General features: G+C 40.7%; 1 protein-coding gene across 1 annotated transcript in view; it reads right to left on the bottom strand.

The window, feature by feature from the left end:
• Positions 1-1,723: 1,723 nt before the first annotated feature.
• Positions 1,724-12,953, bottom strand: part of SLC6A5 (solute carrier family 6 member 5) — a 31,553-nt gene continuing 20,323 nt past the window's right edge. Inside the window, exons 14-16 of the mRNA XM_030948922.1 lie at positions 8,679-8,779; positions 5,254-5,421; positions 1,724-1,879 (exon numbers count right to left, since the gene is read on the bottom strand). Coding sequence (XP_030804782.1) covers positions 1,724-1,879; positions 5,254-5,421; positions 8,679-8,779 — 425 coding nt within the window. The remainder of the gene's footprint in view (positions 1,880-5,253; positions 5,422-8,678; positions 8,780-12,953) is intronic.

Raw genomic sequence — 12,953 nt, 5'->3', positions numbered from 1 at the left:
TTTCTACACTGATTGGTAAGATATTAATAGGGACATAAAACATCACTAGCACACACTACATGAACACTGATCACTGTTAAAAAATATCATATATGTATGTATAGGATATAACAAGATAATAAAGTTTTGCCAATTATTGAAGATATATTTTTCTCCCTCATTCTAGTGCATTTACAATAAGTTGGGCTAATTTTCTATTTAGGTAAATAAATGTACTCTTTAAAAGCTCTATTTTTTACTCTGTCCAATAGGTAACAAAACTATTTAAGTCTAATATTCATATGACTGCATATATCTGATTTCTCAAATGTAATGATTCGGGATGCCCTACTGCTGTGCAATGCTATGATGGCCCTCTACTAAATTGTCCCTTTTCCCCAACCCTTGCATTTTCTACATCTTATGTTGCATCTGTGTGGATAACTGCAGTGGTTAATTATTGCGGGTTCGAGTATTTTTATTAAATGAAAATGTTTTAATGAAAAAAATACCCTATGCATGTTTCAGAGAGAATACTGCTTTAAAGAATTGACGTGCTATATATATAATATATAGACAAGTGGGGTCTTGCTATTTCCCTATTGGTTGAAAGAGAAGAATACACCATCTAAAGGTTACAGGTTATATAAAGGTGCTTAGAGGCAAATGAACGGGGAGTCACAAAGTTGAACAGCACATCCAATAACTGTTTTCAGGTGGTAACTAGACTACACTTACCACTGTAAGGATACAAAGTTAGGCACAAATTATATGATGGCTTTTTGAGGAGATACTGTAAACAAAAGCAGAGAAACAAGGAAAAATATATCCAGAGTATTGGAGCAAGGTGAGTAAAATCACAGTTGCACTTGGCGTGGAGCAAGTTGTCAGATACTTTGTGTAACTGAGGCATTCCTAGTTGAAATGACAGATACCAAATTATCAAAAGAAACATATGAGAGGACTTCAAACAGTGATGCCCATACAGCTCGTTCTGACACCATTTCCAAGCCACTTCTAGACTCAAATGCATTTTAGTCTCTCAATTGATCCTTTTTAAAAGCTTTGTTCGTATTTTTCTACAAATGGATTATCATGTTTCTGTTCTCACCTCATGTATCACTTCCTGGTGTGCTGTTTTGAAGTTCTCCACTTGTTTAAATAACATAACAATCCCTCCAAGTTAGTAAAAATCATAAAGGAGGTGTGCAGACATGATGGCTCAAGGTTGACTGTCAGTGTAGAAGAAGCAACCCCATTGCTACAGGAGCCTTGTGCTGGATTTACATCAGGACTACAGGAGATCCCATTCTTTGCTCACTTCCATCACATTTGAGGGATGAACCTGTCTTGGAATACAGTGGTAGCAAAATCCTAGTCCCATCCCAGCCACCTGTTACAAAGGGTGCTTGTGGGAAGTGGGTCAGACTGCACACCTCGTTTCCTCTAAAGATTTTTTTGTTTGGTTCTGTTTATTCCTACATCACCTGACAACAACTGGCTGTGTCACCTGTCACACACAGGGCTTTTGCTGTGTCCCCAGGTACAGAACATGTCACAGGCATCACCCAACACCTGGAAGTGGTCTGGTTAGGCCTCCCCTATGGCATGCAACAACAAGTCCTGCTTTCCTAAGCAACCACTTTCAGGCACTGCGGAAAAGAAGAAGCGGTGGGTGAAAAAAATGGGAAAAAATAAATCAGAAAAGTCTGACAATGTGATTGCCACCCTTTTGTAATAATCACTAGCACTGGGTCCCCAGTTCCATGTCCTTCACTGGCAGTTTCAGCCCCAGGGAGGAGGTTCCCAGCGGATCAATCATGTTCCTGTACCGTTCGCCGCGGTGCTTGGCCAGGAAGGGGCCCCAGTCGGGCTGCGGGGAGCACACCAGCTTGAGCCTCTGCCAGGGAGAGAAAAGAGAGTCTCACTGGGTGCCACGGAGCAGAACCAGCGCAGAGCAAGCGAGGATGGGCTCACTTAAGGTTATTGACGACAGCCTGGCAATGCTCTGCTGCTCTCAAAATCTCTGCTGGTCAGAGGGACTCTGAGATATGTACAAGCCTCTTTTTCCCAGCTCGGCGGTCGAAGAAGGAGTCAGGATTTTTCCATTCTCATTCTCAAGGTTGCTTCTTGTTTCTTATCTCTAACATTCTTTCTCTGACCCACCAAGGTCTGTCTAGCAGGTCGGGTTGAGGCACACTGACCACTTTGGGGTGTTGTTATCTTTTTATACTAAAAACTACGTGTACATTATTTACCATAACTTCCCAATACCGATCACCTCTGTTAGACAGTGAGCTTCTACCTTAAACCAATCCACAAATGCCAGCATCACCCAGAAGATGGAGGCTAGGAAGAAGAAAGACAAAGGACAGGGCACACCCAAATTCCTCCATCTTGGGACCTGGAGCCCCCATTCTAAAACCTCAAAAATCTATTTTTTCACTCCACGACAAACTAACTATTATTCTACTTAAACTCTCTTGACTTGTAATTCTTCATATGAAGGTGGTAATTTGCTCCATGGGCCAAGATCAAAGGCACAGGGGTCTTGGGCTCTGTGCCAAGGTCTCTGAGCCCCTGCCAGGGTCTCGAGTCCTCCGGGGCAGCCAGAGGAATTTCCTGGGTTCTGACAGACTGCTCAGCATTTGTTTTGCACAAAGTTTTCAAGACTAATAGGGGACCAAGTGGCCAGGTTTTGATTATACATTCTGCCCCACAGCATGTGAGGGGAGCTCAGAACCACTGCTACAGACAGTGAGGCTCTCTGACTGAAGGACATGTGCGCAATTACTTAGCCCAATGGTCTAAGCTGTGGGTAAGTGTGTTAGAATAATTGGATTTATAGTCAGTTTATGTCCCCAAAGTAAACAAATGAGCAAAAAGTAGTATATCACTATGAAAGATTTTAATTTTGAGATGACAAAATGTTTTGTTTCTATCTGCGGGAAAAAAAGAAAGAGAACGTCAACCTGGCAAACAACGAAAATTTTCTGATCTTTCCACTGAGTTCTTTATTGAATATATAATTTGATTGGTGCATTCACAGATAAAAAGGAAAGAAAACGTATTTTTGATGACTTAAGAGGGAACAATTATATGTTTATTACCTAATAAAGTGAATCAGACCTCTCTATCAGTTATTTTAATCTCTGCTTAATTACCAGTTTGCAACTTTTACCTCCCAAATCAACCATAATAATTTTATGCAGCAGACTCAATATTGAGAAAACACCAGACTACAGCTGAAATATCTTGTGCAAAAGCCCTTACAAAACAGATCCAACTCTTGGGTGTATTCTTTGGGTGCACACCTGGAAACCCAGGAAGGGAAGCACCCTGTTTTTGTGGCAATTTGTGGGCCAGTTTTAGACATGAGAAGTTTTGAAGCATTTGTGTCAGCGAGAGAAGCTGATGAGCCAAGGAAGAAGTAAATCTAATTCCACATTAGATCATTTCCAGCAGGGGCAGCTGTCTCCTGACCAGGGCCTGCAGTCTGCTCTGCACAAGACAAGTGTGATGTCTTTAGACAAGTGGCCTCATTGTCTGCTGCTTGGATGCTCTCCCTAGGCTGTCCCACCACTGTGAAAATTCCTCTCCTACGAAATTCCTTTGCTCTATGGGTAGCAGAGAAGAATGGTCTTTTCCCTTAGGCATGTGTAGTGTGGCATATTGAGAGACCAAAAAGATTATGCTATTTTAGTACATTTTCTCTCCTTTTCATTTTTTTGAAGCAAGAAACAGCCCTGGTGGGATTTGCAGGGAAGCTGAACTGTAAAAGCAGCTACAGAGAGGGGAGAGAGTGTCTGTTCCTTCTCCCAAGGTGGGAGCAGCACAAGCAGCAGGCAGTGATGAGAAGGCAGAACTGAGAAAGCCTCAAAGACCTAAAATAAGAGCACTGAGCTTCTCCAGAAAACAGGGGCAAGGCAATGAAGGGATGAAATGCTGACATTGCTCATCCTGCCAGGGACTGAGGAGCCAGAGGGATGGGAACAGCCAGGGAGAGGGGGGTGACAGGCAGGGACCGGACTCAGGGTTGCAGTAGGTGGCCACCACATTTCTGAAGCAGAGGGGGAAAGCGTCAGGAATCCAATTAGCAAAATAAACAAAAGAACATTAAATTAAAAATAAATTGCCACCTGGAATTATTTTAAGCCCAGGTGCCAGAAAGGATCCGCCAATTCAGGAAGAATAAAGAGCTTAAAGGTGAAAGCAGAGATTGCCAGCTGGGTTTTGTAACGAGGAGCTTGAGATGCATGAAAAGCCTTCCTGGGTGACTCCAGGACCCAACTTTGCACACAGGCAACTCCTGATTGACCTCTCCTGGTGCTGATTAAACTCTCTTGGTGCTGACTAACCTCTCCTGGTGCTGACTGACCTCTCCTGGTGCTGACTGACCTCTCCTGGTGCTGACTGAACTCTCCTGGTGCTGATTGCCCTCTCCTGGCGCTGACTGACCTCTCCTGGTGCTGACTGACCTCTCCTGGTGCTGATTGACCTCTCCTGGTGTTGATTCCCCTCTCCCTGATGGTGCTAATTGACCTCTCCTGGTGTTGATTCCCCTCTCCTGGTGCTGATTGACCTCTCCTGGTGCTGATTGCCCTCTCCTGGTGCTGATTGACCTCTCCTGGTGTTGATTCCCCTCTCCTGATGCTGATTCCCCTCTCCTGGTGCTGATTGACCTCTCCTGGTGCTGATTGACCTCTCCTGGTGCTGATTGACCTCTCCTGGTGTTGATTCCCCTCTCCTGGTGTTGATTCCCCTCTCCTGGTGCTGACTGGTGTGACCTCTCCTGGTGCTGATTGACCTCTCCTGGTGCTGAGTGCCCTCTCCTGGTGCTGATTGAACTCTCCTGGGGCTGACTGACCTCTCCTGGTGTTGATTCCCCTCTCCTGGTGCTGATTGCCAGTCTCCCTGGGCACAGCACACACCAACAGCTGAGTCTTCCTGGTGCTGTGTGCTGCTTTTGCAAAAAGGCCAATGAATCTAGAACAACTTTCTTCCAATAAAGCCATACAAAACCTCGTGAAATTTATCTAGAGCTCATAAAACAAAGCAAGCACTCCACAATTTAGGACCATGTTTTTTTAAAAAATTAGGAATAGAAGGTCCACAATTTAAATCAACTGAGCATCTCTTTGCAACACAATAACTGGTTTACCAGAAAGTAATCTGAGCAGTATTAGGCATTCAATATCACAAAAATCAATGTAAAATGAAAGATACGGTCTCCTGTGGCCATATTTTTAAACAGCAAAAAGACAGAAGGATTACCTCAATAAATTTTCCTGGGGCTAGATGCATTTTTATCACGAACATCACTGGGATCCAGATGACTGAGCAGGCCAGCATCAGCCAGCCGAGCACCATGGACCAGCCGGGGTAGTGGTAAGCTCCGTAAGTCATGGGTTCCCACTGGTAAAAACTGAAGCACAGAATGAACTGGGAACAAGAAAGGAGAACAAATATGTTTGAGTAAGCAAAACAAGCCTGTTATGCCACAAATTGTGGGTATCCACACCCAGAGAGTTGGTGTCTATGGAATACAGATAAAACCACATACACCCAAGGCAGGGTGCTGCCACAAGCTCTAATAAATGGGTCAGAGCCTGAATCTAATGAGTTTCTAGGAAATCTTGCAAAATCCCACAAAAATCACTGTATTTGTGCCAGAATAATTGAAATAGAATCTTGTCCCTAGAGTAACAAGCTTTATTACATGGTCTATTGGCAGTTTTACCTAATGTGATTATGGTAAGTTCTCCATTTCACTTACTGTGTGAACAGCAATACATCTGCTTACATTTGTGCATAATTCAGTAACTTTTGGAAAATGCCTGTGCCTGCAATAATTGCACACAGAAGATTTATAGAAGTATAACGAGGTGAAGGCACATATAAAAATGATCAGCTTTAGTTCCAGAGATGTGGAGTCTAATGAAAGTCTAATATTAGGCTATCCAAATGTATCAAATATTAGCTTTACAGAGGCAATAACAGAAAAGAATTCATTGCTCGGTTTTGCTTTGTCTGTTTTCATTGCATAAAAATTGAATTATGACTGATCAGTGTCAATTTATTTCTCACTGTAAGTTCACTAAACTGCATTTGGAGGGAAGAACAACAGAACATGCAAGTTTAGAGAGCAAACACAGTCAGTTCAAATTTGTTTTCCTTAACAAACAACATAATTTCCTATTTCCTGGTTATGATTACTGACAGGAGCTACGAGCACAAGTCTGATTAGTAAAGGATCTGAGCAATTTGCAGAAAAGCCTCACAATTCCCTTCAGAAGTGTAAAATAGGGGCTAAGGCAGCTTCTTGAAAATAACCACTGGAAAAAAAACCAAAGAGCTAAAAACGATCCCATGTGCACATGCCTTCATCTTTAAAAAGATCCCCAAAAGAGTGTAAATACCATTGATGTCATCCTAACGCTATAAACTGGAGTATGTCTTCAAACTTTTAAAAAGTGATCTGCAAACTATAGGCATACATTGTCGCAATCAAACAGCAGGTGGGCAAGATAGATTGCTCTGCTTTTCACACAGAGCAATACTGTAGTGCAATGGAGACAACAGGTAAAGAAAATCTATGCAAGAAAATTCATTTTACCCATTGGATAAATCTTTCTCACTGTAGAAAATTTCATTTCTTCACAGCTCAGGATTTTGTTGAGCTCACCAAAACTCACTGGTCCCTTCACGCAGACATTCCAGTCTGTGAAAACTAAACCTTTTCCAGTTTTCAGAAAAAACATGTCCTCATTTGTGAATTAACAATACTGAAAATAAGTTGTTAACTTCAGCCAGTGCCTTTTTCTTCCCCCTCCAGGAAGAAGGAGATTTGCCAAGGCTTACACTGCGGTGCAGAACAGCACACCCAGGCACTGCCAGCGCGTGAGCTGAAATACAACTTCTTCTGCAAGGAGCTGGAGAGTCACTGCTTTGCTTCTTCTCCTGCCAGCTGATCTCATGCTGCTCCAAAATCTCTGTCTGTTCAGAAATTCCAGAAACTTTTCTTATCTTGTACCTGAACAGCTAAAGAACACTCACCCAGAGCAGCTGTGGCTGCCCCTGGATCCCTGGCAGTGCCCCAGGCCAGGCTGGATGGGGTCCTGAACAGCCTGGCACAGTGGAAGTTGTCCCTGCCCGTGGCAGGGGGATGGAATGGGATGAATTTTAAGGTCCCTTCCAGCCCCAGCCATTCTGGGATTGTGTGACTTGCAGGAGCCATTTAGCACTGCTGTGAAATGATGAGTGTTTAAAACTCTGCATGGATACAGAATCTTGCTGCACCTGGGGTTCAGGCTTGACAGCTTCCAAGGGGAGGTATGTGCACTCAAGCAGAAGATACTGGTGAAAGAAGGCTCTGCTGCTTTGTGCTGATTTGTCAAGCTGAAAGCTTTTGAAATGGCTGAAATAATTATTTCATTCTTTTGCCAAAAAAAAATTTATATGTGATTGCAGTTTGTATCTGCACGTAGGTTAAAGTGTAAAGGAAGCACTGTGTTAGAAACCTAGATGGCAAATGTAGATACAGATATTGGATTTGGTCCCCTGGACTTGAAAAAACTTTCATAGCAATGGAAAAATTGAGAATGTGACATTTTTTTTTATTAAATGGAGACCTAAACGTGAAGCAAATGCCAACTGAATTTGAAGGAAGGTGTTGGGGAGGAAATAGAAATGAAAGGAAAATAGGAAGAATAATTTAAAAAGACCAAAGTCGCTGTGTTTTTAGATTTCAGGGATCCTTTCAGGGCGCTGTCCCGCAGCGCCACCTCCCGGGCCCGGGGACGGGACAGTCCCGCTCCTCCTCCTCCTCTCCTTCTGCCACTCTGTTCCACCTCAGCCTTTCCAAAGCATCCCTCTTACACCTGCTTCTGTGGCAATAAAATAGCTTTTGTCCCTAGCTCAGTCTGACAGCGCACAGGAGCATCTTGTCTTGTCTTTTCCCTGTGCATACATAAATATCACACACACACACAGATACATAGATATATAGGTATATATAGATATTTATATGTATAAAATATTATCTAGATATATAGATATCGATATCGATATATAAAAATATATATAGCTATAGATATGTATAAAATATTTTATATTTGTATTAATATACATAATACACATTATAATATATAATATATAATATATATTATCTAAATATATTATATTTATAAAATATTAGATATTATAATACATTATATGTTATTAATATATTATAATATATTACTATATTATTATATTGATATGTTAATATTACTCTATTCATATATATTAATATATGAATATTAATATATTATGTTATAAATATTATATTTATGAATATTGTATTTATATTTGTATTCATAAATTGTGTATGTTCATTATATTTTAAATATTTTTAATTTTTATATTTATATATTTGTATATATTTTATGTTTATATACAATAATCTGTAATGCGGCAGTGCAATGGTGTGCCACAGTAGCATTTTGCACGGCCAGGAAAAGGCCCCCATTTTCCTGGAGGACTCACCATCCCTCCCCACCAAAACCACCATTCCTTACACTGTTTCTACTACACACCCATGGCAAAAACACATGTGCTGCCATCCAAATTCTAGCTACTAACACCCAGAAACATCATGCAATAATGAACAAAATACAGCAAAACTCTTTGGAGAAGATGTTATTTTTTTTTTTCCTTACTGTTAAAATAGTTGGGGTCACAAATGCCCAACAGACTCTCCAGAATTTACTTGGCTGGAATCCAATCATCATTTCTATATCTTCACAAAATCTTTGCAGTCCTGTAAACAGCAAAAGGAAGAGCAGTTAGATGTGAAAGAAACCAGCTGCAGTCTGCAACGGAGCTCTGGTGCCCTCCCTTGTGTCTAACCATGAGAACAAACTCCAAATTTTTGTTTGAAAACTTCCTCAGAGAATCTAACTACACAGTAAAAAATGGGATTAATAGAGTGGGAACCATTCCAATAAAATATTTCCTTCCTAGGGATTAAAGCAATTGAGCTTTTACATTGAGATTAGGTGTTAAAGCATTACTGATATGTACTGGGTAGCTGCAATTATTTGTCTGTTTGTTTTATTCCCCTGTGAAGAGCAGCCTCATTAATATTCAGGCAATATTTCAGCTTCTCTTTACCTGCTACATGACTGGATTACAGCTGTACCCCTCAGCACTGAAACTGGTGATGTCCTGCTCTTTTTCACCTGATGCATAAATGATATTTAAAATTCCTGAAGAGCACCTGCTGTAAATATTTTGAATTACATGCAATGTTGTCTGAACAAAAAGATCAGCTGATATGTTACCCTTCATAAGGTTACTTGAGTTAACAAAAGATGCAAGACTGGGAAATGGTATTTCAGCCACTCTGCAGCTCCTCCCTGGCCATGCCAGGTGACAGGAAAGGTGTGTTGGTCAGCAGCTGCTGTTCCTGGTGGTTATTAGTAAGTTAGTTGTTAGCAATTTCATTATTAGTAATTTATCCAAAAGTTTTTAAAAAACCCTAAAATTGATTCCAGCTTTCCTAGTTGTAATAAGAAGGGAGAGGTCAGAGCTCATCTGTTCACATAAATGTTAAAAGTTTGGGCCAACTTTATCTAAATTTTGCAAAGCATTATTCTGCAGCTTTTTTATCTAACTTGCATGATGTGGGGAAAGCTGAAACACTGGAGCAAAGGCATTGAGTAAGGGAAGAAATGCTTGTAACAAAAGTAATAAACTGCTTTATTTCTTATTGTATAGAGTCAGCTGCTGAGTGTAAGAAGGGATAATCCCAAGCTTGATCCTCCTAGTTTGGAAGCCTTTCTGTTGATACCAAGGAGAAATAAATCTATCCACCTGATTGTTCTGAGAATTAAGAAAGAGAAACACTAGCACTGGTCCATCCTCAGTGCCCTGTGATGCAGGAGAAGGCAGCAGGGCTGGGGGATGCTTGGCCGCCCCTCAGGGCCAGCTCAGGGGGGGAGCACACAGTAACCCTGCTCAGGCACCCAGCATGGGAGAGAAGAGCTAAAGAACCCTGTTATAATAGGGAACAGAGAAGAAAAATACAGAAATTAAACAGGAAAATGGAACTGCAAGGACTGTATTTAGGGAAGAGGAAAAAATTAAAATCTGAAGTGGATGTAAGCTCAGAAAACTGAGCCAAGGTAACTCAGAGGTCACTTTTTTCCTTCTGTAATTTCTTTCCCTCTTTTTCTCTTTTACACTACTTCTTCAGGAAGCCTCTTCTGTGTAAAATACATGCAATTTTTATGACCCATGGAATCACTGTACTTCAGCACCAGGCTGACTAATTGAGTCCTTCTCTACTTGGTAATAGAAGTTTGTATAGAAGAATAGAATAGAAGTTTGTCTGGACAAAATGTACCCTCCAAGGTCATCGTGTGACGGAGCTGGAAGGAGATTTTTGCTGCAATTGAAAGATTTGTCTCTGTGTTTTATTTACCTGCAGTGAGTGAGAGGGAGGTGCTCACACAGCAGGCATCCCTGTGCTGTGCTGGGAACAAAGCTGGTTCTTTAATTGCAGCAGCACAAGGTACAGGCTGATGGGTATTTCCACAAAGTTTAGATCTCATTTAAAGTGTCCACTTCAGCCACACTTGCTGCTGCAAAGAAGGGACACCTAACTGGATAATTACCAGGGGTTTCTGCCTCCAAAATTCATGCTGGCTTCATGAAAACCTGCACAGATTTATATATTTATTATATATATTTTAAAAAATAATAATAAAAAAAAAGGGAATTCCTTTTAGGAATGGTCAGTAGATATTCACAGAGTAAGGCACTCTTAAATATTAGCAATTCCGGAGTCAAATGCATATAACAGATGGAGGGATTACACATTACTTATCTCTTTCCAGTGGAAGTTCCACAGAAAAAATGTAAAGGATATTTTAGTTTACAGAACACCAACTTTTTTCCCCAAAACTTAGTAAATCTGATCTCCCTCTCAGACCAGTCAGGCCTGCTGAATAACTCTGGGAAATAAACAACACATGATATTCCATATCTGATTTTTTCCTCTCTAAAGTAGAATGATGTATTCACAGGTGCTGACATATAAAATCCATTTAAAAGGAGACTGCAAACCTAGCCAGACAACCACTTCACTATTCTGCTACAGGTAAAATGTTCAAAATGACTAATGCTTTCAACAAATACACAGCAGCAGTTTCCACTCACTCTGACAACAAACCTTCCCAAAAACAAACTGACAAAAACCAGCTCTGGATGGAGCATAAACGAAGTTTCCATCATGTATTTTCAGTTTCCAGCAGTGTTTCACTCAAACACAGGGATTTTTGTCTTTAGCTTCATGCTACAAAATGCAACAGTGGGAATTATGCTGGTGATTAAATTAATACCTCCACCTCTAAGCTGTTCTTTACTAATCATTCATCATAATCTAAACAACTGGAGAATAAACATCTAAACCAGCGTGTGAAGTAAAAAGGTGCATTTGATTGTATCATGAAGCCCTGACTCTACTGAAAAATAAGTGATTACAAGGAAATAACCACATGTGTCTCTTTTTAATTTAAAAATCTCAGCAAGCTCAGCAAGCAGAACATGTAACAAGAACTAAAGACAAATTTATTTCATCATAACAGCACCTGCCACTGTTGTGCCAACCTGCTTGCCATGAAGAGTACAAGTGCACAGAGAAAGGTGGCAGTGGAGTGTAAAACAGCAGTTGTCAGACCTTGAAAATGTATTATGCCAATTTTAAGCACTGCTTGAAGGGACACAACCCAAGCAGCAGCTTTGCTTGTATTTACAACACACAAATCACAAATGCACACGATGTATTCCTGTGCCCAGTCCTTGCAAAAGCAGCTTTACCACAGTAAAAGCAGCTCTGGTGCGTTAGTCAAACAGGTAATGATTTTAATGTCTTTCCTTTTTGTTTAAACAAAAGGAAGCTCCTTAGTCTAGCAAAGGGTTAATTCCTTTGAAATAGATTGCAGCCAAGGTTTTACCGAAATCTGTTGATGAACAATCAGTTGTACAGAAAGCATAAAGAGAATAATTGGTAATTTGTCAAACCTTTTCCACATCTGATTACACTGAAGTAATAACTCACTGAAAAAACCTTCTCCTCTATTCAGGCCCTTCCTTTGCAGAGCTATTATTATTATTTCTGCATTGTTTTATGTTTTTCATAAGTGCTAATGTTTTAAGGGATACTGGAATTGCTGGGCAAAGCAAACACTGGCCAAAGCAGGTTTTTCTTCCAAACCTACTAAGATGTCACTCCACAAAGGCTGGTTTGCAGTGCTTCTGCCACACAGTGTTCAGAGGAGGAACAGAACCTGTTCTTGCTCCCTGTTTGCCTTCATCCTTATTTAAAATCATGCAGAGCAAAGAAATTTTACAGATTTAAGTAGCTTTTAAAATATTAAATATATTTTAAGCGCAGAATTTTTCTCTTTCACACTAATAGCAATGGCTTTTAAGGGGGCAATATTTCGCACAGACCAGGTGATGCTGTCGATTCTGGTGGCCATGAAGAGTGAAATCACCTAGCACAGCGTGGCTCAGGCCTGCTGTCAGCAAAGTGAGGAGGAAAAATCCCCAGCAAACCCTTAAAATCTTTTTAAGCCTCCCCACTCATCACTGCCTATGAAATTGCATTGATTTTAGAGAAGCTGGGTTTCATTTCACCTCTAAACCAACTCTACTTGAATTATTTACATTCCAGGGACATATAAAAGCAAAGAATTTTGTTCAGCCAAAACATTACTGGCCTAAATCAACTTTTCTCTCTGTGTTTTGAGTATTTCCATAATACTCTGTAACATTTCCTCACCAGGTCATATCTGGCTTAGCTGCCAATCTCTCAGGCATACTCACTGAATTGGATGTCAGTGGAGGTTAAAATGCACTGCTGAATTTCCATGAAACCAGAGAAAACAAGGAAGAGCTGCTTCACTGTCCTGTCTATAACATTTATT

The sequence above is a fragment of the Camarhynchus parvulus genome, chromosome 5 (genome assembly GCF_901933205.1).
Source record: "Camarhynchus parvulus chromosome 5, STF_HiC, whole genome shotgun sequence".
Lineage (NCBI taxonomy): Eukaryota > Metazoa > Chordata > Aves > Passeriformes > Thraupidae > Camarhynchus > Camarhynchus parvulus.
This window is presented reverse-complemented; position numbering and strand designations above follow the sequence as displayed.